The sequence below is a fragment of the Saccoglossus kowalevskii genome, chromosome 9 (genome assembly GCF_978046115.1).
Source record: "Saccoglossus kowalevskii chromosome 9, keSacKowa6.1, whole genome shotgun sequence".
NCBI classification, from domain to species: Eukaryota; Metazoa; Hemichordata; class Enteropneusta; family Harrimaniidae; genus Saccoglossus; species Saccoglossus kowalevskii.
Window position 1 is genome coordinate 4,549,708 of NC_140649.1, and position 27,534 is coordinate 4,577,241.

Below are 27,534 nucleotides of genomic sequence, written 5' to 3' on the forward strand. Positions count from 1 at the left end.
TAGTTGTAGTTACTGCATACAGTGGTGTAGTTGCAGTTACTTCATACAGTGGTGTAGTTGCAGTTACTGCATACAGTGGCGTAGTTGCAATTACTGTGTAGAATGGTGTAGTTGCAGTTACTGTGTACAGTGATCTAGTTGCAGTTACTGCGTACAGTGGTGTAGTTGCAGTTACTGTGTACAGTGGTGTAGTTGCAGTTACTGCGTACAGTGGTGTAGTTGCAATTACTGTGTAGAATGGTGTAGTTGCAATTACTGCATACAGTGGTATAGTTGCAGTTACTGCATACAGTGGTGTAGTTGCAGTTACTGCATACAGTGGTGTAGTTGCAGTTACTGCATACAGTGGTGTAGTTGCAGTTACTGCATACAGTGGCGTAGTTGCAATTACTGTGTAGAATGGTGTAGTTGCATTTACTGTGTACAGTGATCTAGTTGCAGTTACTGCATACAGTGGTGTAGTTGCAGTTACTGCATACAGTGGTGTAGTTGCAGTTACTGCATACAGTGATGTAGTTGCAGTTACTGCATGAAGTGGTGTAGTTGCAGTTACTGCATACAGTGGTGTAGTTGCAGTTACTGCATACAGTGGTGTAGTTGCAGTTACTGCATACAGTGGTGTAGTTGCAATTACTGTGTAGAGTGGTGTAGTTGCAGTTACTGCATACAGTGGTGTAGTTGCAGTTACTGCATACAGTGGTATAGTTGCAGTTACTGCATACATTTGTGTAGTTGTAGTTACTGAATACAGTGGTGTAGTTGCAGTTACTGCATACATTTGTGTAGTTGTAGTTACTGCATACAGTGGTGTAGTTGCAGTTACTGCATACTGTGGTGTAGTTGCAGTTACTGCATACAGTGGTGTAGTTGCAGTTACTGCATACAGTGGTGTAGTTGCAGTTACTGCATACAGTGGTGTAGTTGCAATTACTGCGTACAGTGGTGTAGTTGCAGTTACTGCATACAGTGGTATAGTTGCAGTTACTGCGTACAGTGGTGTAGTTGCAGTTACTGCATACAGTGGTGTAGTAGCAGTTACTGCATACAATGGTGTAGTTGCAATTACTGCGTACAGTGGTGTAGTTGCAGTTACTGCATACAGTGGTGTAGTTGCAGTTACTGCATACAGTGGTGTAGTTGCAGTTACTGCATACATTGGTGTAGTTGCAATTACTGCGTACAGTGGTGTAGTTTTCAGTTACTGCGTACAGTGGTGTAGTTGCAGTTACTGCATACAGTGGTGTAGTTGCAGTTACTGCATACAGTGGTGTAGTTGCAGTTACTGCATACAATGGTGTAGTTGCAATTACTGCGTACAGTGGTGTAGTTGCAGTTACTGCATACAGTGGTGTAGTTGCAGTTACTGCATACAGTGGTGTAGTTGCAGTTACTGCATACAGTGGTGTAGTTGCAATTACTGCGTACAGTGGTGTAGTTTTCAGTTACTGCGTACAGTGGTGTAGTTGCAGTTACTGCATACAGTGGTGTAGTTGCAGTTACTGCATACAGTGGTGTAGTTGCAGTTACTGCATACAGTGGTGTAGTTGCAGTTACTGCATACAGTGGTGTAGTTGCAATTACTCCCATGGTCCCCATGCCATGTTGTGATGGAGAGGGTCGGATGTATCGAACACAGGTGTGGGTGTTTCCGGAAGTCTCGATGTATCGCTGTGATAACGCAACCTCTCTAACAATTTGTTGACAATGTCCGGTCTATCCCTGGATAGATCTGTCCGTTCTAAGGGGTCTTCTTTAATATGATACAACTCCACAATTGTAGGTCTGCCTGGGTCAACTGATCCGCCTCCCAGCTCGGGAGGGATTGTCCAAGTCGGGTCACCTAGGTGAAATTAATATAATTATATTGCTTTGCTGTAACACTGTCAAGAATATAAATATTGAAACAGGTTATAAAGTTGACCATCCCACAGAAACAGTGTCCCCAATAACATCATCGTCATTAGTCGAATAAATGAAAATGAAACACAAGAGTTTGTAGAAATAGACGGCGCTGGCAGTCATAATGACCCGAAGCCGGTGGTAGAGTGTGTTTCCTACCTTTGCGTCCTGTGATTAATTTCCATTCACCGACTCTAATCGACGCCATGACCCGGATGTCAAAATATGGATTAGTCAACCACGGCTCATCTTTCACTCTCGGTGGTTTACCGCGCAATGGTTCGATATTGTGCACGATTTCCGTTCTTTTTGATGGCATAGCGGCACTACAATGAACAAAATAATTCAATTACAGAAACAAGTGTGTCATAAACATTATGAAATTCATATCCACCGATGATACTCAGAGACAAATTATGTAAATCAACGTGTAATGTGTTTGGTGCCACGTGACAGGGAAATGTACACGAAAAATTAAAATTATTTTATTGGCTAAAGTTTACCTCACAGTATGCCATTGGTTAACTCCATCCAATGGTTTTACACCATGCAAATTTCCTCCAGCTAGGTGTAGAAATGTGGGGAACCAATCACCGACGTACATCAGTTCATGGGTTGCGGTTCCTCGAACGCGATTGCTCAGCAAAGGACTATAGACGAATGCGGGCGCTCTCACCCCGCCTTCATAAAGAGTGCCTTTCTGTCCTCTCAGCGGGTAGTTACTAGCGCCGTACAACTTGGCGCCACCATTATCTTTGTACAAATCGAGAGTAATACATAAAACAGTGACAACTTGTCAGTTTCACATCATATATATATTTTGCATAACTTTGGATATTTCAAAGACTGGTGGTTATTCATTAACTAGTGAGTATTAACAGTATGCGAAGTTTAATTTCAATTGAACATTCCATTTTTAATTAGGCTTATTGAAAATCAACGCTGAATGTTGATAATATCGGCGGCAGCTTGTCCCTGGCCTTGTAGTAGTACATTATTATAGTATTTGTTAGAAATATCAAATTTTGAAGCCAGTAAAAGATGGAATGGGCGCAATTCAAACTCAATAATAAAATTTTACCCCACCATACTCTTGTCACATGTTGACGTCACGTGTGATTTTTACCTGACGAAAATACTATGATTGTGTTATCCAAAAGACCTCTTCGTGCCAGGGTTCTCGTGACATTTCCAATGGCTTCATCCATGCACGTGGTCATGCCAGCATATATCCTACGCGATTCATCACGGATATCGTCTTTATACATATTGATGTACCTCTCGGGAACCTGAAGCGGCGCGTGAACAGCTTGGAACGAGAGATAAAGAAACAGCGGCTAAAAACGAAAAGATATCAAACATTTTCAAATACAGCCAAGATTTGGTATCGTTACATGACTTCTGGTATGCAAGGCAAATGGCATGTTTTAAGGTATTGGTAGCACAGAATGTGGTACGCGATGGCGGGGTATATATAACTTCCGGCGTATAAACTCTTCTTTTACGTAAGTGTGTGTAAGGAATGACGCCGTTCAAAAACGCTGTATTTGAAGAACTACACTATTAAACATAGTTGTCTACTTGAACGATTTTGTGTTCAACAATCTAAGCCATTTTACGGTACTTTACCAATCTACGACATTTTACGGTACCGAAGCGCTTCGTCGACAGATGGCGTGATTTATCGAACATGTTTAATTACAAACCACTGAGAAGTATCAACAGGTTGCCAAAAAGTGATTTTGTTCGAATGTTACTAATACATTTATTGATATATTATGATACACAAACATTTGTTTAATATGTATATATTTTTTCTTTAACAGACGGCCTGCATATGTATAAGGTTAATTATTTCTAGTGTACACTGAATATAGTTTACACAGAATCGTATTCTTTACACTCATGGCGTAACATTACAGTCAACCCACTTCGACACCCATATCACTCCCTGACCATTCCCACACTTATATCGATAGAAAGATAAAATTATTGTTTTCCTACTCAATATAAACAAGAGGATGTCACGTGTCACATAGCAGACTGTACGGATTATCTACTTAAGCCGATGAGGATTAAATACAAAGCTGTAATATTAATTCTGTGTTGTAGCATCTTTCCCATGAAAGATACTACATTGTGTAAGAATTTTTAAAATCATAAAACAAACAATTTGTTGGTATCAATGTCGTGACTGAATGACCAGCAGTGCCGACCTGACCTGCAGAGCAGCTTGACTGAATTGCTAGAAATGCCGATGTGGCCCGCAAAGCAGCGTGACTGAAATGATAGCAGTACCGACGTGGCCCGCAGAACAGCGTGACTGAATGGCCAGCAGTACCGACGTGGCACACAGAGCAGCGTGACGGAGCTGTGCTGACATGCTCGTATTTATTACTTTCACTGGTCATAAATGCACACATGTCATGTCACGGACGAGCACCCACAATACATCACCACCATATTCGTAGCATGCAGTTACTAGGATGTGGATCTCGGAGGCAGGATAGATGACGACGTGTGTTTTTATAATACTCAGTGTATCCGAAAGATTATTTCAATACAATTAATGAGTGTTCATTGAACTGCATTCTTCTGTGAACTGGGAAGTAGTAATTTTGATCAGGTTGAAATCTCAAAGCGTTATTTTAAAAACTGGGAGATTTACAATTACCTTGTGGTTCGTTAACCCCCCCCCCTCCACAAGAATAATTGTTAGAACAGAGACGCATACTTACATTTGTTGGATCATGTTTCTTTATAATTTCCTGAGCTTTCTCTGCAAACACAATGGTAGAATATTTTCCCACATATTCTGGTGCTACAACTTGGTCACCGTCACGGAGATCCCAGGCTGCTAGGCGCCGACCATGACAGAGTCTGGTGTGATTGAAGTAGTCTCCACCGGCCAGATACATACCTAGATTAACACGCTAGTCTCATTAAGTATACCCAGTGTACGTATTAAACACTAAAATATTCGGCCATGCTGGTCTGCGCATACATTGTCAATATTGTGTTTATCATTTACTATTAGCACAGCTAATAGGGAAACATTAGATATTAATAACACGGTTTAATTTAAACATCATTATGTTTTATTTTATTCATTTTGTTTTTACCGTGACGTCACTTAACAAAGTTATATTAATCGTTAATTTTAGTTGGGTAAAAAATAGATGAACAAAAAACAACAGATATGTTTTGATAGTTGGTAAATTTGCTAACATTGAAATTATGATTATTAGTAATTCTCCTTCACTGTTGTTGGGACAGTGAATATGCGTAATAGAGTGCGTGAGTGTGTTACTTGGCAACACAGTTATAATTTGTTACACACATGGAATTCGTAAGCAATAAATTTAATCTGAAATTGGTTGCCTGTTGATGTTCAAAACTATTTTTTTCTGTTTCACAATTCAAATAGTAATTAAGGAGACCCTCAATTCTGATTTAGAGAATGATTACAATTTATGTAAGCAATATGTAATGGCGATAGGCGGTGACAAGACAAAAACTAGTATTAATGTTACAACTTAACAAAAATGTAGACATTTTACAAAACAAATATTATACTGTAAATTAAGAAAACATAATTATATACAGTTATATGCGAACAAATCCTAGGGTATGGGTAGATTAGAATCTTACAAGGAGACCTCATTATTGTTGTCAAGGAAACCTCACAATTGTTGTCATGGAAACCTCACTATTGTTGTCATTTGCAGGGAAATCATCTTTCGTGATTACGCTGTACAGAATTCAAAACGGATTTTACCGGTTTCGAAAGTTAAACATTAAACAAGGCCTATTAACCCGGAAGAAAAACTGGCGTTATGGAAAAAAGGTAACCGACCACTTAATACTCACAAACACATTTGAGTATACGTGTTTCATAGCCCTCTTAGGTGTCGGTTGTTTTTATCCTATATTACAACAAATTAGGATCAATAAAATATCAAATAATGCTCTATTCTTGTAAAATTCGCCCTCTAATGACAGTAAACTTCTGTGACGTCAATATGACGTAATAGAAAACGAAAGCATTGTTTTTGTTTGTGTATGAATGGCCGTATAATAGAAGCGCTTCGTCACTAGATGGCGCAATTTACTCAAAGGAAGGTAAGACACTGATTTGAAATATGGAAGAATATGGAGACTGGATTTAATGATTCTCAAATCGCCCAATTAGCAAGATAAACTCACCGAAAAAAGTGTCAAAACCTCGATGATTGGGTGTACACGCCCATTTATAGAATCCCAAATGCCACTTTCCTACCATGTGCGTGGTGTATCCGCTTTCCTTCAGCTTCTGTGGCATCAGAACTTCATCTGTCGGCAAACACCGTGGTTCCTGAGCCATCAGTACTCCGTGCTGCATACCAGTATGAATCTGTGAATACACAATATAATTGTGTTGTTATCCCACGATGGATGTGTTTATTTTAAGTACAACAAGTACCCAGGCAATTCATCATATCATAAATTAAAGATATAGTGGGAGACAACCGAGTGTAGTCACAGTTTTGCCAGCCCGGCCCATAACCCCAAACTTTAAGAATCACAACATTGATCAAACGGTCAGTTAATTGGACACCCACTATTTCACTCAGTGTTGACGTTAGTGGGATAGATTATGCACCAACACCCCGTGTATTTACTTCGGCCATGATTGCCCCGGGTTAACTTCCCATACACGGCAATATGATGACTTAAAAAGCAAGCTGTTTACATGTTAGTCTGGTTATTACCGAGATTTAAAAAAAGAAGTGGTTCGTCTACTTAAACAAGCCAATAAATATTTGAAAAAAAATATTAAGTAAATATTCATCTGCACAAATCCTGACAATATTGCAAAATGTGAATGTGAGTACCATTTCTGCCAGTCCATAATTTCAACTGTAAAACCAGCTGACTATTCTGGTAACATATTAAATAAAGTAGAAATACAGACAAGCCATCCCTTGGACAACGTCCGCGCATTGACACAAATTCAAATTTCAGTATGAAGCATATGTTGAACGAATAACACAGGTATTACTCCACTGACTGTAAAATATTGAATATTTGTGTAATAATTGAGTTTGGATATATATTGCAAATGAGTAATTAAGTAAGTGTTTTCGCGTTATGAAAATAAACGCAAAGACAATGACGTAACTGTACTTCTGTATAAACTGGCTCTTTCATCGCATTTCCTGCTTCGAGTTTTATTTTCTTTGTTACTGGCCTCTGATGACATAACATTCGAGACAACGAATATTGAGAATTAATTATATTAAAAATGATCTATTGTCGGCAAGGTTGTGTCATATAACTTTATAGCAGGGTTATATGTCTATATTAGGAGACATACCATGGTGTTACTGACCATAATTCCTGAGTGCAAACTTAAAACCATTAAGTATTCTTTTGGGGAGGGTTATGTCGTATAATTTTATGACTGGTATATATCTCCATATTTAGTATTCTTTGGAAGTGTTATGTCGAATAATTTTATGACTGGTATATATCTCCATATTTAGTATTCTTTGGGAGGGTTATGTCGAATAATTTTATGACTGGTATATATCTCCATATTTAGTATTCTTTGGAAGTGTTATGTCGAATAATTTTATGACTGGTATATATCTCCATATTTAGTATTCTTTGGGAGGGTTATGTCGAATAATTTTATGACTGGTATATATCTTCATATTTAGTATTCTTTGGAAGGGTTATGTCGTATAATTTTATGACTGGTATATATCTCCATATTTAGTATTTTTTGGAAGTGTTATGTCGTATAATTTTATGACTGGTATATATCTCCATATTTAGTATTCTTTGGGAGGGTTATGTCGTATAATTTTATGACTGGTATATATCTCCATATTTAGTATTTTTTGGGAGGGTTATGTCGTATAATCTTATGACTGGTATATATCTCCATATTTAGTATTTTTTGGAAGTGTTATGTCGAATAATTTTATGACTGGTATATATCTCCATATTTAGTATTCTTTGGGAGGGTTATGTCGAATAATTTTATGACTGGTATATATCTCCATATTTAGTATTCTTTGGAAGGGTTATGCCGTATAATTTTATGACTGGTATATATCTCCATATTTAGTATTTTTTGGAAGTGTTATGTCGTATAATTTTATGACTGGTATATATCTCCATATTTAGTATTCTTTGGGAGGGTTATGTCGTATAATTTTATGACTGGTATATATCTCCATATTTAGTATTTTTTGGGAGGGTTATGTCGTATAATTTTATGACTGGTATATATCTCCATATTTAGTATTTTTTGGGAGGGTTATGTCGTATAATTTTATGACTGGTATATATCTCCATATTTAGTATTCTTTGGGAGGGTTATGTCGAATAATTTTATGACTGGTATATATCTCCATATTTAGTATTTTTTGGGAGGGTTATGTCGTATAATTTTATGACTGGTATATATCTCCATATTTAGTATTTTTTGGGAGGGTTATGTCGTATAATTTTATGACTGGTATATATCTCCATATTTAGTATTTTTGGCAGGGTTATGTCGAATAATTTTATGACTGGTATATATCTCCATATTTAGTATTCTTTGGGAGGGTTATGTCGAATAATTTTATGACTGGTATATATCTCCATATTCAGTATTTTTTGGAAGTGTTATGTCGAATAATTTTATGACTGGTATATATCTCCATATTTAGTATTTTTGGAAGGGTTATGTCGTATAATTTTATGACTGGTATATATCTCCATATTTAGTATTCTTAGGAAGGGTTATGTCGTATAATTTTATGACTGGTATATATCTCCATATTTAGTATTTTTTGGAAGGGTTATGTCGTATAATTTTATGACTGGTATATATCTCCATATTTAGTGTTTTTTGGGAGGGTTATGTCGTATAATTTTATGACTGGTATATATCTCCATATTTAGTATTCTTTGGAAGGGTTATGTCGTATAATTTTATGACTGGTATATATCTCCATATTTAGTATTATTTGGGAGGGTTATGTCGTATAATTTTATGCCTGGTATATATCTCCATATTTAGTATTCTTTGGAAGGGTTATGTCGCATAATTTTATGACTGGTATATATCTCCATATTTAGTATTTTTTGGGAGGGTTATGTCGTATAATTTTATGACTGGTATATATCTCCATATTTAGTATTCTTTGGAAGGGTTATGTCGTATAATTTTATGACTGGTATATATCTCCATATTTAGTATTCTTTGGAAGGGTTATGTCGTATAATTTTATGACTGGTATATATCTCCATATTTAGTATTTTTTGGGAGGGTTATGTCGTATAATTTTATGACTGGTATATATCTCCATATTTAGTATTTTTTGGGAGGGTTATGTCGTATAATTTTATGACTGGTATATATCTCCATATTTAGTATTTTTTGGGAGGGTTATGTCGTATAATTTTATGACTGGTATATATCTCCATATTTAGTATTCTTTGGAAGGGTTATGTCGTATAATTTTATGACTGGTATATATCTCCATATTTAGTATTCTTTGGAAGGGTTATGTCGTATAATTTTATGACTGGTATATATCTCCATATTTAGTATTTTTTGGGAGGATTATGTCGTATAATTTTATGACTGGTATATATCTCCATATTTAGTATTTTTTGGGAGGGTTATGTCGTATAATTTTATGACTGGTATATATCTCCATATTTAGTATTCTTTGGAAGGGTTATGTCGTATAATTTTATGACTGGTATATATCTCCATATTTAGTATTTTTGGGAGGGTTATGTCGTATAATTTTATGACTGGTATATATCTCCATATTTAGTATTTTTGGGAGGGTTATGTCGTATAATTTTATGACTGGTATATATCTCCATATTTAGTATTCTTTGGAAGGGTTATGTCGTATAATTTTATGACTGCTATATATCTCCATATTTAGTATTTTTGGGAGGGTTATGTCGAATAATTTTATGACTGGTATATATCTGCATATTTAGTATTTTTTGGAAGTGTTATGTCGAATAAGTTTATGACTGGTATATATCTCCATATTTAGTATTCTTTGGGAGGGTTATGTCGAATAATTTTATGACTGGTATATATCTCCATATTTAGTATTCTTTGGGAGGGTTATGTCGAATAATTTTATGACTGGTATATATCTCCATATTTAGTATTTTTGGGAGGGTTATGTTGTATAATTCTATGACTGGAATATATCTCCATATTTAGTATTCTTAGGAAGGGTTATGTCGAATAATTTTATGACTGGTATATATCTCCATATTTAGTATTTTTGGGAGGGTTATGTCGTATAATTCTATGACTGGTATATATCTCCATATTTAGTATTTTTTGGGAGGGTTATGTCGTATAATTTTATGACTGGTATATATCTCCATATTTAGTATTTTTGGGAAGGTTATGTCGTATAATTCTATGACTGGAATATATCTCCATATTTAGTATTCTTAGGGAGGGTTATGTCGACTAATTTTATGACTGGAATATATCTCCATATTTAGTATTCTTAAGAAGGGTTATGTCGAATAATTTTATGACTGGTATATATCTCAATATTTAGTATTTTTTGGGAGGGTTATGTCGTATAATTTTATGTCTGGTATATATCTCCATATTCAGTATTTTTGAGAGGGTTATGTCGAATAATTTTATGACTGGTATATATCTCCATATTTAGTATTTTTTGGGAGGGTTATGTCGTATAATTTTATGACTGGTATATATCTCCATATTTAGTATTTTTAGGAAGGGTTATGTCGAATAATTTTATGACTGGTATATATCTCCATATTTAGTATTTTTTGGGAGGGTTATGTCGTATAATTTTATGTCTGGTATATATCTCCATATTTAGTATTTTTTGGGAGGGTTATGTCGAATAATTTTATGACTGGTATATATCTCCATATTCAGTATTTTTGAGAGGGTTATGTCGAATAATTTTATGACTGGTATATATCTCCATATTTAGTATTTTTAGGAAGGGTTATGTCAAATAATTTTATGACTGGTATATATCTCCATATTTAGTATTTTTTGGGAGGGTATGTCGTATAATTTTATGTCTGGTATATATCTCCATATTCAGTATCTTTGAGAGGGTTATGTCGTATAATTGTATGACTGGTATATATCTCCATATTTAGTATTCTTTGGGAGGGTTATGTCGTATAATTTTATGACTGGTATATATCTCCATATTTAGTATTCTTTGGGAGGGTTATGTCGAATAATTTTATGACTGGTAGTATATATCTCCATATTTAGTATTTTTGGGAAGGTTATGTCGTATAATTTTATGACTGGTATATATCTCCATATTTAGTATTTTTGGAAGGGTTATGTCGTATAATTTTATGACTCGTATATATATGTCCATATTTTGTCTTCTTTGGAAGGGTTATGTCGTATAATTTTATGACTCGTATATATCTCCATATTTAGTATAATTTTTGGAAGGGTTATGTCGTATAATTTTATGACTGGTATATATCTCCATATTTAGTATTTTTTGGGAGGGTTATGTCGTATAATTTTATGACTGGTATATATCTCCATATTTAGTCTTCTTAGGAAAGGTTATGTCGTATAATTTTATGGCTGGTATATATCTCCATATTTAGTATTTTTGGAAGGGTTATGTCGTATAATTTTATGCCTGGTATATAACTCCATATTTTGTATTTTTTGGGAGGGTTATGTCGTATAATTTTATGACTGGTATATATCTCCATATTTTTTTTTGGGAGGGTTATGTCGTATAATTTTATGACTGGTATATATCTCCATATTTAGTCTTCTTAGGAAAGGTTATGTCGTATAATTTTATGGCTGGTATATATCACCATATTTAATCTTCTTTGGGAGGGTTATGTCGTATAATTATATATTATATTAATTATATCATATGATCATGCCGGAATCATGGTACTTAGCAATCACAACAAACAAATGGCAGACGATGATCTCAGTTTTACGATGTTATTGCCGTAATGGAAAAATGGTTGGGTTGGAAGGACAGGGGATTTAATAAGATAGGGGTTAATAGCATATAAAACACATGTGCAGTATGAAAATAAATATTTAGTAATTTTGCACCATTTATTCATTCCCTCGCAATCGGCAACTGCCAGTGGCGATAAAGCTGCATATTTTTCATCGTCAATAATGATGACGAAAACAAAACAGGCTACACAATGATCAATACAAAATATAAATATTTCATTTTCAATATACTTCCATACATATCATAAATGTTTGTGCCATTTCCCCAATTTATTCCTTCCTGTTATACCCGCGCATACTACCGTCAATGATAATGGGTTGCAAGAACTGTTTGTTCTGACTGAAATTCCCGGCAATGAAGACGAGTTTGAAACCAACTACTAAGTGTGGATTGATCGGTTTATCCAGGCCAACACTACACACGCTCATCAATCACATCGGAAGTAGAAAACATACTAGTACGCGAAGGCGATAATTTTGAGAGCGACACCAGAATTCTTATTTTACGCTGTTTTGCGCAGCAATACGATAGTTTTAAATTTTAGATTTAATGCTTAGATTGACTGCTGGCGGACTTGAATATAATGTGCGTAACACAAAATACGGACAGGCTGGTGCAACACAGTTTTATACGGAAATGTTTGCTACACCAGAAAAACCAAGATATGTGTATATGTTGTCATACAGTAGCTGTCCGCTTTTCGATTGTTCGTTAAATCTTTGAAACTTACTATATATAGTCCCAAATCTATTCAATAATAATGTTTAAATTGTTTAAATTAGCAATGGTTTTTCTGTCACTGAGCTTCACAGACCGGGCGGCAGGTATTCACATTGAATCACCGCGTTATACTGAACGATCATATAAATGTGCGCAATTGCGGAATAATACAAACTCAAACAAAAAAATCCCCTGCTGGAACGAATCACAAAGTACCACAAAAACAAAATTACTAATGAAATTAATTTGTTTCGTTTAAAAAAATCTACCATGGTAATGTGATAAATCGGTTATCGCTAAATATCGCTTGGTGGGATTGTATCGCCGCTTGTGTCATTTGAACCAAATCACACGAATCGCATATAAATATTATGGTAGCTGGTTATGTAGTATTTGTTGTTATAAACATATACAAGTAACTACAAGTGACGGAATGGAAACAAGGTTATTGGTATTCCTGGTTCATTGATTGCACCATATGTCGTATATCATTCAATGTTTACATATATTATTAAGGTACTTAATATTCAATTAAATTATTATAATTGATGTTTTTTAATTAAAAATAATCGAATGCAACAATCTTGCAATGTATTCCTACGTGTATGTCTGTCATGTACTTAATTCAGATTGACAAGTGTCAAATGTCATTCAATAGATAGAGTTGTTCGCATGTAATTCGCTTTCACGGCCAGTTATAAACACGTGACGTTACCATGGAGAACGATAAACTGCCAAATAATAGAATCGAAGATTTGCTCTATTGAATTATATATTGGTATGTATATTGAAATGTAATAAATATTGATATTAATAAAGAATTAAATGGCAAACAGACACTTCGGCAACTGATAATTTGAAATAGTTTTCTACAAACAATATTCACCAGTGACTATAATTGTTATGACAATGAGAGGCAAATATTTTTTTCAATTTATTTATAAACTAGACACTTCACGATGAACATATTTCCTAAGTCGGGAATAGTATTTGTACAGTCCTTTTTTATGCATAAGATAAAGCCCGACATCAAGGAAATGTCAAGGCCGCATGCCCCTGTTTTTAAATGGAATATGCCATAAAAGTCCTCGAATGCAAATGCAGTACACGTTTGCATACTAAAATTAAGACAGATTCTGCATATTGAACGGTATGAAAGTCCTAGAACAATTGACAAGAACAATACAATTTGACCTGAGATGTCAGACAAGAAAACAAGACATTGAATGTATATAAATTCCTGCAATGGATCATTCTAATTGGTCGAGCAGCACTAGGTGTATTTCAAATGTAACCCCCCTACCCCATCGCGCATATTATTTAATAGTTATATTCATCATGAAATAGAATATATTGTCTTTGTTTTAATGATCAGTTTAGATACTTATATACCTCATCACATTTCTCTGTAACTCTGTATGGTCGTGATGTGTTCGATCACCAGCTTGTTGATTTTCATGATTAGATTAAACAATCCGTATTGTTCATTTTTAATGATTTGGAGAAAATCCCAGTACGCTACGTTATAGAAAAACAAACATAGTATAGTACATTTCAAGCCGATTTACATAACAAAACGGGTGGCGTTTTATAACAAACTATGATACTTGATAAAGTTAGCTGGACAATTATTAAAATTAATATTTAGGACGAAAGACGACACTGTCCATCACTTTAAAAAGTCCTCTCAATAAGCACAACAGGTTCAGGAATAGCGAACGAGGCCGAGGAATAGCGAACGAGGCTGAGGAATAGCGAACGAGGCCGAGGAATAGCGAACGAGGCCGAGGAATAGCGAACGAGGCCGAGGAATAGCGAACGAGGCCGAGGAATAGCGAACGAGGCCGAGGAACTTGATGATGATAAATTAAAGTCATCACCTTTGTCTAGTAGAAAACCGATCCTTGGACAGGACAGATAAATCTGATTAAAATGTGATGTATTGTACGGAGTGTATTATAAAATAAAATAAAATAAAAAATTGGATCTTATTTTACTCAGATTATGCACAGATTCAGATTCAAATGTTGTAGTCTCCCAACCACAATGGGTTTAGCCACGGTTACTAGAAGTACCGTGGTTTAGCTTACATCATTGCAGCTGTGTTATTGCAATTCAAAAACTGAATTTTTCATTGTATTTGCACTTATTTGCTTATTATCTACCAATGTTCACCTGGAGATTAAAATGTATACATGCTTATTTGAATCAAAAACCGACGTTTCTCTGTTTCAATGCAGCACATGAAATCGTTCCTTACCGATCTACCTATTCGGAAATGAAAACCCAAACGGCTTTATCCACAATTTTAAGATTTTTAATAAGAAAATGAATAAAGTCTATCCGCTAGATATAATATTTATTTGTCGACTTTGCGCATAGAGGGCAGTACAGAGGGCGTCCCAATGGCGATTCATCATACCTCATTTTATTTTGAATCGATATAATATTTACAAAATTTTAGAATTTACATCATCCACGGGTTATTCGAGTTGAATGTTAATATGCCCCTGATCATGATTTACAAGTTTTGATTTAGTTTCTGAATTTCTATTTTTGTAAAAACTATATACCCAGATTAACCACTCAAACAACACTAGTCGTTGACAGTCAGGTTCAGTCACCGTGAATGATTTTATATGTAAAGTCTACCTTCATACAATGAAGTGCACGTATAGCACCCACATGTACACCATTCACTCGTGAAACGTGCATATACAAATATATATATTTATGAAAAACCGAAGGAAAAACCGTGCAGCAGTCACTGGGTTGAGGCCGGGCGACAATAGAAAGATGGGCAGATCTGACACAGACCACCCGAATTTGTATTATAATATGCCAAATGAATGTTTATATGGCTGAACTTGAGTGGAATGTTTAAGTCTAAATTATATTACCTGATAACGGCCCGTCATCAGCACTGCTCTTGTTGGTGTGCACAATGGCGTAACATAGTAGTTCTCCAGCTTAACTCCTTCCGCCGCAAGCTTGTCGATGTTCGGCGTTCGGATGATAGAATCGTGGTATCCAACATCGTGCCAGCCGAGGTCGTCAGCTAAAATGAAAACGATGTTTGGTCGAGTCCCAAACGGTGCGCCGGCAATTGGTAAAATTGTTAAAATACCAGCAATGAAGGCTATGTAGAACGACACAGTGTCCATTGCCGGTGTTCTGTACGCGTGTCACAGCGGTTACAACGATGGAAGCTTAATAAGTGGTTTTCAAAAATGCGACAGACCTGAAATTATAATCATGCAGTATATAATCTGCAATGGCCTAGCACAACAGCTGTACACTCAGTGTGTTATCATGCACTGACAGGAACAATATAATATAGAGTAGTGTAACTAACCACGTCAATAGAGCTCCACTCAATCACGATATGACCACACTAAAGAGTTTATATAATAATAAACACAGATTTAGGATACGTTTTCATACGCTTCTAAGTTCAGCCGGTATCGATAATTTGTTCGATTTCATTCGTTCGTGTTGAGTGTTCAGTGGAATGGCTCCGATCAGGAATAACCAGTTAGTAATACCACAATAATTATATTCAGTACATAAAATAACTAAATTATCACCATATTAATATTAAAAACATAACTTACAAAAATACAAATCCAGTTAAGAAAGAAGATCAATAAATTTTTAGTATATGAACATGAAATTATGGAATACAAATTGAGAGCATATAGAACAGAAATCGTCATAAATGTTATTTTGACATAGTTCACAAGAGATTATCTAACCATAGTGTTCACAAAGTGAGCGTGGAGGTCGCTAGACATCCTACTCATGATAGACATACACAACAAGTATTTTTAAATTCTGTAAAACCGGTGAAGTGGAAAAAAAGATTATTTTAAAAATAATGCACAGAAAAAAATGATTAATTAGTACTGTCGTTTGGTAGATGTACATTAAATCTATCTGATACTCATTTTAAGATCACACTGTTCATAGACGTGGTTGCTAAGAAGAGGGTAGTAAAGTCCGTTGTGAGCCCCCCCCCCCCGATAAGTCGGTATGAGGAAAGCTTTCTTGCCACGCTGCCATATTGAGTACTGGTATGGACAAGAGCGCCATCAACGTTTGAATAACGGCCGCATAAAACCTGCGTGCACGCCTGTGGAGGCGTCATCTCAAGTGGTAGCCATTTTCGTTTGTGAATTTCTATAACGTCAATAAGGAAAATAAAATTTCTATAACGTCAATAAAAAAATAAAAAGGAACTTGTCCAGCACGAACGTTTTATTCATTTTGCCCTTTAAATTTACCGACACTATGTATACCTCAGAGACCTGGTGATTTATTTGTGTGGTTGGTTGCTGAAGACAATGCGTGGACGTCTGGTACAATGGGGCAGAACAAAGTACTCATACTGGTCTCACAGGCTCGGAACGTTTCTTGGATAATAAAAAATGACCTAAAGTAGGGTTGGCAAAGTTAATCAGTCGCCGGTACATTCGCCTACTACGATGGAATGATATTGTTTTTTCAAGAGTTCATATGCTCAAGAGTTTGTGATACTTCCATAAACGATATTAAACGATATTCTCGATATTATATAACGATAACAATATGTATATAAAGTAACATAAATTAACCTATCTGAGCGATAATCTCTTTCGCGTTAATTTCCACTTCTTCTCATTAGCATATGGTTAACAATAACATATCAGTTAAGAGCTCAAACATAATCGATCAAGAGTCACAATATTCAGTTAAGAGTTCACTCGTAATCATTCAAGTAAGCTGGTCTGCGTCTGTTCCTCTGTGGTCTAATAACTGGTGGTTCAGATTTCAGTTTGCTTGGTGTATTGCAAACAGTTTCTGATTCTGCTTGTTGCTCTGGTTGTCTCACTTCTTGCTCTTCCTGATTGGTCATCAGTAGTAGTTGTTCTCTCCAGTCTTCAGAATCTAACTCCTTATTGTGAGTTAGAGGTATTTGTTGTTCTGAACTACTGCATTCACAAGCTTGAATTTGCTTGCATCACGGTAAGTTTCTCTTCCATCAGTGATACGTCTGGCTGCAATACTTGATCCATCAATTCGGTAGATGATGTAGAATGCTGGTTCATAAGCTGTTGTCCATTTGTTCTTCTTGTGTTGCTTTAGTAGAACATAATCACCTACTACAAAGTTATGTGCTTTGGTGTTTCTGTTCTCAGCATTGCGTTTCAGTCTCTGTTTATACTCCTTGTCTCTATCATTAATGATAATATCTCTTATAGTCTCTTTATCTTTATCTCTCATCTGATGATCTAGCTTTGTTCTCACTTGTCTGTTCATCAGTGCTTCATATGGTGTTGTGTTTGTTGCTGGGTGCGGTGTTGAACGGTACCCTGTTAGCATTTCTTGTACAGCGGTCTCACAGTCTTTGCCTTGGAGATGTGCTATTCTTTCGGTTTTGTTTAGCATCTTCATGAAACTGTCTACTTCCCCATTGGCTCGTGCATGTTCAAGTGTTACAAGATGGTGATGAAATCCTTCCTCTTTTGCAAAGTCTGCAAACTCTCTGGAATTGTAAGGTGGACCATTGTCACTTTCTAGCTGCCATTGGTGTACCATGTGTGGCGAACATTTTCTTGAGCTTTTTCTTGGTCGGCTTAGCTGCTGTTGAGTACACGGTTTCCACTTCTGGGTATCTGGTTCTCTTGTCGATGGCCACTACATTATAATGCCCATCTGGATATGGTCCTCCAAAATCAACCGATATCACATCCCAGGGTTTCTCTGGTATGGTAGTCATTTTAATTGGTTCTTGTCTATGCTGTTGAGTAGTTACTTGGCATTCATAGCATTGACCTATGATTTGCTCAACAAGATTGTTCATCGCTAGGAACCAATATTTCTCTCGCGGCATCTGTTTGGTTCTAGTCATCCCAAAATGACCTAACTTGTGAGCTGCTTTGATGACTTTTCGCTGTAGATTTCTTGGAATTATAATGCGATTTAGTCTAAAGATCAATCCTTCTGCTGTATATAATTCATGTCTTATCATGTAGAAAGGTGTGATGTCTGGGTCTTGTCTGGGTAGTGGGTGCCTATATAGAAAGTCTAGTGGATCTGCTGCATCCTTTCCTGGCTCATAGACTAATTCATAATCTACATTTTGCATGTCCATGACCCATTTCTCTATTCTCGGTGGTAGTTTCGATGTTGCTTTGTTAAACATCGGTAGCAGTGGTATATGTGCTGTAATGATTTTGAATCTTGATGCTCCTAACAGATACATGCTGAACCTGTTCTTTGCCCATACCACTGATAAAGCATCTTTCTCTGTTTGGCTGTATCTTTTCTCTGCACTTGTCATTGTTCGGCTGATGAAGTGCACTGGTTGCATACCTTTTCTGCTCATCTGGAACAACCCAGCTGATAGTCCTTCATGATAGCTAACTTCAACTCTTAATGTGATTGGTTTTGCTGGATTAAAGTATGACATGGTATCTTCACTCGTGATGCTTTCTTTGAGTCTCTCAAAAGCTGTATTTTCTTCTGGCTCCCATTTGAACTGGACGTCTTTGTGTGTCAGTTCTCTTAATGGTGCAGTCAGTGATGTATAATGAGGAATAAATTTGGATAGGTAACCAATCATCCCTAGGAAACTTCTCACTGCTTCTTTTGATTCTGGTGCTTTGCTCTCTTTCACAGCCCGTACCTTATGTGGTGTCGGCTTCAAGCCATCTTTGGAAAATATGTATCCATAGAATTCTCTCTCCTCAACTCCAAATTTGCACTTTTCTAAGTTGGAGGTGATGCCAAAATTCTTCTGCTCTCTGTAGGACGGCCTCCAGTGTTTTGTTATGCTCTTCTATGTTGCGTCCTCCGAGTAAAATGTCGTTGCTTTGATTCATACACTTTGGTATGTCTCCAAAAATTCTGTAGATTGTTTCATCAAATAAGTCTTGAGAAAACTTAGCTCCAAATATCAATCTTCTTGGTCTCATGTTGCCTCATGGTGTACTAAATGTAGCAACCGCTCGCGACTTTGGGTCAAGTAAAAGTTGATGGTATCCCTGTCTCATATCTAACTTGGAAAATACCACACAATCATTGAATTTGGATGTAAAATCAACCACAGGTCCCTGTGTTATTCGGGTTCTCTCCATGAACTTGTTTGGAACTCTCAAGTCAACACTGGCTCTGATCATGTGGGGTTCTAGTTGATCATTTGGTATCTTGCGGAATCTAGGTTTTGGTTGTACTACTAGTGATGAACACCATGTCACGGGTTCCCCCTGAGGTACTTCCTCAAAGATCCCCTCTTCAGTGCATCGTTCTAACCATTGCTTTAAATGTTTCTGCAGGTAGTACGCCACTGGTCTAGGTCGCTGTGCTATTGGTACTGCTTCTGGTTTCATGCTAAGCTTGGCATAAATCTCTTTGTCATGCTTTATATCTCTTATTCTTCCTATGCCACTGAATAACTTGCTATATTTGCCAGTTATGTCTTTTAACTGATTTCTGTCTTTTGTGACAGCCTTGATATTGGGTTTGATTCTTAAGCTATTGGTTTCTGCTAGTGACCCATCTGGTTGAAATTGTATCATGCCTAACTTGATGAGGGTGCTTTTGCTGATAAGTGGAGGCGAGTTAATTCTGCCCTTGACCACTATGAATTTGGTCGCTGCTCCACATATCTCATTTCTCACAACGGTTTTGAATTCACCTTTGACAGGTAGACTGCTTTGCAAAGTGTTGAGCTTGACATGACTCTTCTCTAGTGTATGTACATGTATATCATTAGATCTGTGTACTAGAGCTTTAAACTGATGTTCATCCATAATGTTGACATCTGCACCACTGTCGGGTTCTACACGAGTATCAACATCACAAATTCTTACAGTTACAGTTTTGTTACTGTTGTTGATTTCACTTATCTTTTTTACTTGCTTGAGATGTTTGACTGTTTGTTTGAAATATTCATCATCAGAACTTGTATCACTGCTTTGCATCTGCTCTGTAGCCTTTTTGATACTTTGTTTTTGTTGTCTTCTCCAGTTCTATGTACTGTGTTGATTGGTGTCATGTCTAGATTTTTGTCTCATGTCAGTCTCTTTCATGCCCCCATCTCTGTTGCTGGTTTTACATACTGCAGCAAAGTGGTTCCATTTCTGGCATTTTCTGCACTTTTTGCCATATGCAGGACAATTTTGACCTTCCTTATGAGCTCCATTTAATCCACAGTATCCACACGATTTCTGTTGAATTTTTGTTTTTCTCTTTTCAAATGTACCTGATTTCTTGTGTTGCTTATGTTGCCTTACTTTAGCGACTGACCTCTCTTCTGACGGTTTCATGTCACGTAGCTGTAGTGATGTGTCCTCCAACTGAGCTGCTTCGGTTAGTAGTTGTGTCAAAGACCACTCTTTATTAATGGCTTTCTGGATTATGGCCTGTTTGTCAATTGTTTGGATCAAATGTTCCAAAATTCGCTCATCACAATTGGTACCGAACTCACATTCATTAGCCTTTTTTCTGAGCCTGGCTACATAAGCCATAGTGGTTTCATTCAATTCTGGTTTCATCTTGAGAAATAAATATCTAGCGTGATGCTTTTCTTTGGGGTGTAGTATGCATCAAGCTTATTCTTCAATTTTTGATACACATCGAGGCCAGCTGTAGTAGGATCGGGTAAACTTTTCTCCAATCTCGCTATTTCTTTTCCCCCATAAATTATCAACACATCTTTCTTGTCTGTGGGCTCTGTTATTATGAAATACCGAAATTCTCGTTCAATGCTTTTTAGCCACTCTTCCCAAGCTTTGCCAGTTGTTATGTGATCATCAGCATGTGTGAACGGTTGGCATTTGAGGTTTCTAGTTTCTGTTACAACGGTTACTGCCATCGGTGCGTCGGCCATGCTTTCTGTGTACACGTCGCAATTCTCACGTTGTCGCTATTTTCTCAGTCAGTTTCTGGCACTCACCAGGTATTTAGGATTGCCTTCCCGTGGTTCTTTCTTCCTCGTCGCCAATGTAATGTCTGTCCCTGTCAATAATTAGTCGACACATTGCTTTTGGTCTCGCTATTCAGCCATGTTGGATTCTATATATTTTTTAGTAACAACGCACAATGCAATGCGCGTCTCAATGACGTCATACATAGAAAAGATATAACAAGCGCCAAATGGCAACAATACTAAAACTATTGTTTAACGTCTGGATATTACACTTGCTACCCAGACACTGAGCGACAGTCTTGCTACCCCGACACTACCGACACTGAGTAAGGGCCTTGCTACCCCGACACTGAGCGACGGTCTTGCTACCCCGACACTGAGCGACGGTCTTGCTACCCCGACACTGAGCGATGGTCTTGCTACCCCGACACTGAGCGACGGTCTTGCTACCCCGACACTGAGCGACGGTCTTGCTACCCCGACACTGAGCGATGGTCTTGCTACCCCGACACTGAGCGATGGTCTTGCTACCCCGACACTGAGCGACGGTCTTGCTACCCCGACACTGAGCGATGGTCTTGCTACCCCGACACTGAGCGATGGTCTTGCTACCCCGACACTGAGCGATGGTCTTGCTACCCCGACACTGAGCGACGGTCTTGCTACCCCGACACTACCGACACTGAGTAAGGGCCTTGCTACCCCGACACTGAGCGATGGTCTTGCTACCCCGACACTGAGCGATGGTCTTGCTACCCCGACACTTAGCGACAGTCTTGCTACTATCAGGGGTAAATTCTTTTCTCTCTGGGTTCTCCACACTTGTCAGGGGGGAAACTCGTCTCGTCTCTCTATCTCATCCCCTTGAGGTACGGGATTGGGGAAGTCACTTATACTTTACAGTCAAATAAGACACACACAACGAAATACGTTTCAGCTCTCGTCTTAGTCGGTCAATCGAGCACTCTATAAGACACAGCGCCCTGGGGAAAAATCCCCAAGACTAACGCAAGGCTGACCCAAGACTCTCTTAGACTGCGTCAACACTCGCCCCAAGGCTCTCCAGGACTGCTCTCTCGACTGCGTCTGTCGTGGAGTATTCGTCAAGACCAACTCAAACTCTCTTTATTCATTTTCAAAACTCTAACCAATTACAAAACAGAAAAAAGACTCTAGGGCGTAACCTTCAATCATAAAGCCAATCACACTAAGTACTGAATACGTCATATCTTTTGATTAATCGTTCACTACATTAATAACTATGAATATAAACTGTCAGAATCGCGACGGTTATCTGGTAATTAGTTCCAAATCACTGAGCCAAGTTCCGTCCAAAACTTCAAATAAGCCTAAACGATGACAGACATAACACAGCAATTCAGCTAATAATCAACTAATTAAGTCGGTCAACAGATAGCAAAAACAAATTCATGACACTACCCCGACACTACCGACACTGAGTAAGGGCCTTGCTACCCCGACACTGAGCGATGGTCTTGCTACCCCGACACTGAGCGATGGTCTTGCTACTCCGACACTGAGCGATGGTCTTGCTACCCCGACACTGAGCGATGGTCTTGCTACCCCGACACTACCGACACTGAGTAAGGGCCTTGCTACCCCGACACTGAGCGACGGTCTTGCTACCCCAACACTGAGCGATGGTCTTGCTACCCCGACACTGAGCGATGGTCTTGCTACCCCGACACTACCGACACTGAGTAAGGGCCTTGCTACCCCGACACTGAGCGACGGTCTTGCTACCCCAACACTGAGCGATGGTCTTGCTACCCCGACACTGAGCGATGGTCTTGCTACCCCAACACTGAGCGATGGTCTTGCAACCCCGACACTGAGCGACGGTCTTGCTACCCCGACACTACCGACACTGAGTAAGGGCCTTGCTACCCCGACACTGAGCGATGGTCTTGCTACCCCGACACTGAGCGATGGTCTTGCTACCCCGACACTGAGCGATGGTCTTGCTACCCCAACACTGAGCGATGGTCTTGCAACCCCGACACTGAGCGACGGTCTTGCTACCCCGACACTGAGCGACGGTTCTGCATACAAACACAGATGCGCACGGTCTTATACTATACGGGGCAATTGTCTGACACAATCGTATGAAGATTTTAAACTGCTTGATGACATACATAAATACTTTTATTTTACCAAGTACCACAAACAACAGTCCACGTTATGCCCATTGCAATTACAACGTCAAAAGGAGGCCCCGCGGTTTGAATACATCCGTGATGCGCAAAACGAATGTGTACCGGTACAGGTGAGTGTACAACATTGACGAATCGGAGTGTGTTTGCATTCAGAAACATGCGCACCATACAGTTAACGCATGCGTAGATTTATGATCACTGACAAAGAGGCACTATCTCATGCTCTGAGCCGTTTGTGAGTTTTCTCGTTGAACAATTGTTGCATGTTTTCAGATTATTCATGGTCCACGGTGTTACATATGTGCACAGACAACCAACCAACAAAAACAGTTCATAGGATGCAGTCCTTTGGACTTAAATGATGACCACAAGCTAACAAGAAATCCACGGAAACGACGTCACTCAGAACGGGAAACAGTGAATCCAGAACGACAAATACGGCAGGAGCCACCCACTAAAGTACGCATCAACATAAACGAGCAAAGTACAAGTAACAGTTCTGAAGTAAATATCTAAAATAATGTAGGGTACATTTAAGACCTGGATTTCACAAAATTAATGTCACGATTTCCTGCTGAACACTGCTTCTATTCACTGCACTCCACAAATAAACAAGTCATAATAAATCTACAAAACTTTTTTTGTATTGAATACATTTTTTTTATCTCACACAGATCAATAAAAATAGCTATACTGCAATATATGCCTCGCTATCATTTGAAGACCAACTCCATTTTACATGTAACTGGGAAGACGGTACTACTGCTTGGGTCAACGGAACGTGCCAACAAGTATACAAGAAAGACATAAATTTAGTTAGACTATGTTGTCGTCGTTTTCTCTGTACTGGGAAAAATACAAGAAGGTAAATTGTTGTTTCTATGACAGATTATTACTCATCAGATAAACTTCCACTAAAACTCTGATCTGTCATCATTTTGTTTTCCCAGATTCGTATTTCACTATCATATTCCGACCTGGATTCAAGAATTGTACATGTAAATAAATATTCTGTTCTGGGTCAACGAATCGTATATGGTCAATACGTATTCCGTCCTGGGTCAACGAATCGTATATGGTCAATACGTATTCCGTCCTGGGTCAACGAATCGTATATGGTCATTACGTATTCCGTCCTGGGTCAATGAATCGTATATGGTCATTACGTATCCCGTCCTGGGTCAACGAATCGTATATGGTCAATACGTATTCCGTCCTGGGTCGACGAATCATATATGGTCAATACGTATTCCGTCGTGGGTCAACGAATCGTATATGGTCAAAACGTATCCCATCGTGGGTAAAAAAATCGTATATGGTCAATACATATTCCATCCTGGGTCAACGAATCGTATATGGTCAATACGTATCCCGTCCTGGGTCAACGAATCATATATGGTCAATACGTATTCCGTCCTGGGTCGACGAATCATATATGGTCAATACGTATTCCGTCGGGGGTCAACGAATCGTATATGGTCAATACGTATCCTGTCCTGGGTCAATAAATTGTATATGGTCAATACATATTCCATCCTGGGTCAACGAATTGTATATGGTCAATACGTATCCCGTCCTGGGTCAACGAATCATATATGGTCAATACGTATTCCGTCGTGGGTCAACGAATCGTATATGGTCAATACGTATTCCGTCCTGGGTCAACGAATCGTATATGGTCAATACGTATTCCGTCGTGGGTCAGCAAATCGTATATAGTGGTCAATACGTATTCCGTCGTGGGTCAACGAATCGTATATGGTCAATACGTATTCCGTCCTGGGTCAACGAATTGTATATGGTCAATACGTATTCCGTCCTGGGTCAACGAATCGTATATGGTCAATACGTATTCCGTCCTGGGTCAACGAATTATATATGGTCAATACGTATTCCGTCCTGGGTCAACGAATCGTATATGGTCAATAGACACAGCATGTATATTATTACAGGTATTGATCACTGTATCATTTGTTATTTCAGGCGTTGTCAAAGTTATGCATCGGAATATTCGGACAGTGAATCAGATGAGCTGTAATCAAGAAGAGTTAGAGCGTATATAACAAGCAACGATTGGTCATTGCCTGATTTCAGGACAAGTAGTTATTAAATGCTGTGACAATGTGACATAGTGGAGTCGTTTGGCGACAGTGTAACACCTCCAAATCACAAACTATGAAAATAGCGATTCGGCACAGTTGTATATAAATATGATAATTTATATGTACATTGCAAATAATTAAAATAAATCACATTTACCATAAATAACAATGATACATAGTTTATTTTGATGACACCGTGTTCATATTTTCTCTGTTTATTATTCAACCTATGCACTATGTCAACAGAGAGACTAAATTAAAACTATCGTCACGGTGTCCACTCAATGCATTCAAATTATGTTTTCGCTTTTTTAGGGTTATATTTCGGCAATTTTGGCTTCAGATTGTTAACATTTTGGAGCTCTGTGACATGTGTATGTTATATAACATATTTTGTGCAGATGAACGACGAGCTGTCGAGCAAAACAAAACAAGAGAATAAAGAAAAGACACGCATAACGCGACAAAAACGTAAAGTTTTTAAGATTAAGCAAGCTGTGCCTCGTGGAAAGAGATGAACTAAGATTAATTTACAGTTATAAAATGTCTGTTGAACGCTTTGTCACTTGCTTACGGATAGTCTTCAAGGAGAAACGTTATTGTTCGTTAATGAAAACAAAAATCAAATCTCTGGACGTTAGAGGATCTATTTATTGAGGTGAATGCTGTGGGGTTGAACTCCATCCTCGCAATTCAAGAAGCACTCTATTTTCTCATCAACTTTAGACGTTAGAGGATCTATTTATTGAGGTGAATGCTGTGTGGTTGAACTCCATCCTCGCAATTCAAGAAGCACTCTATTTTCTCATCAACTTTAGACGTTAGAGGATCTATTTATTGAGGTGAATGCTGTGGGGTTGAACTCCATCCTCGCAATTCAAGAAGCGCTCTATTTTCTCATCAACTTTAGACGTTAGAGGATCTATTTATTGAGGTGAATGCTGTGGGGTTGAACTCCATCCTCGCAATTCAAGAAGCACTCTATTCTCTCATCAACTTTAGACGTTAGAGGATCTATTTATTGAGGTGAATGCTGTGGGGTTGAACTCCATCCTCGCAATTCAAGAAGCGCTCTATTTTCTCATCAACTTTAGACGTTAGCGGATCTATTTATTGAGGTGAATGCTGTGGGGTTGAACTCCATCCTCGCAATTCAAGAAGCACTCTATTTTCTCATCAACTTTAGACGTTAGAGGATCTATTTATTGAGGTGAATGCTGTGGGGTTGAACTCCATCCTCGCAATTCAAGAAGCACTCTATTTTCTCATCAACTTTAGACGTTAGAGGATCTATTTATTGAGGTGAATGCTGTGGGGTTGAACTCCATCCTCGCAATTCAAGAAGCGCTCTATTTTCTCATCAACTTTAGACGTTAGAGGATCTATTTATTGAGGTGAATGCTGTGGGGTTGAACTCCATCCTCGCAATTCAAGAAGCGCTCTATTCTCTCATCAACTTTAGACGTTGGAGGATCTATTTATTGAGGTGAATGCTGTGGGGTTGAACTCCATCCTCGCAATTCAAGAAGCACTCTATTTTCTCATCAACTTTAGACGTTAGAGGATCTATTTATTGAGGTGAATGCTGTGGGGTTGAACTCCATCCTCGCAATTCAAGAAGCACTCTATTTTCTCATCAACTTTAGACGTTAGAGAATCTATTTATTGAGGTGAATGCTGTGGGGTTGAACTCC

At 37.9% G+C, this 27,534-nt stretch overlaps 1 protein-coding gene across 1 annotated transcript; it reads right to left on the minus strand.

Annotated features, from left to right (window-relative positions):
• Nucleotides 1-1,577: 1,577 nt before the first annotated feature.
• On the minus strand, nt 1,578-15,851 carry LOC100374997 (arylsulfatase B-like). The gene is made up of 7 exons (XM_002739630.2): nt 15,551-15,851; nt 6,106-6,292; nt 4,638-4,819; nt 3,026-3,236; nt 2,403-2,652; nt 2,059-2,225; nt 1,578-1,840 (listed from the first exon to the last, which is right to left on the minus strand). The coding sequence occupies exons 1-7, from the start codon at nt 15,812-15,814 to the stop codon at nt 1,578-1,580; spliced, it is 1,524 nt and encodes a 507-aa protein (XP_002739676.1). The 5' UTR covers nt 15,815-15,851.
• Nucleotides 15,852-27,534: the final 11,683 nt, after the last annotated feature.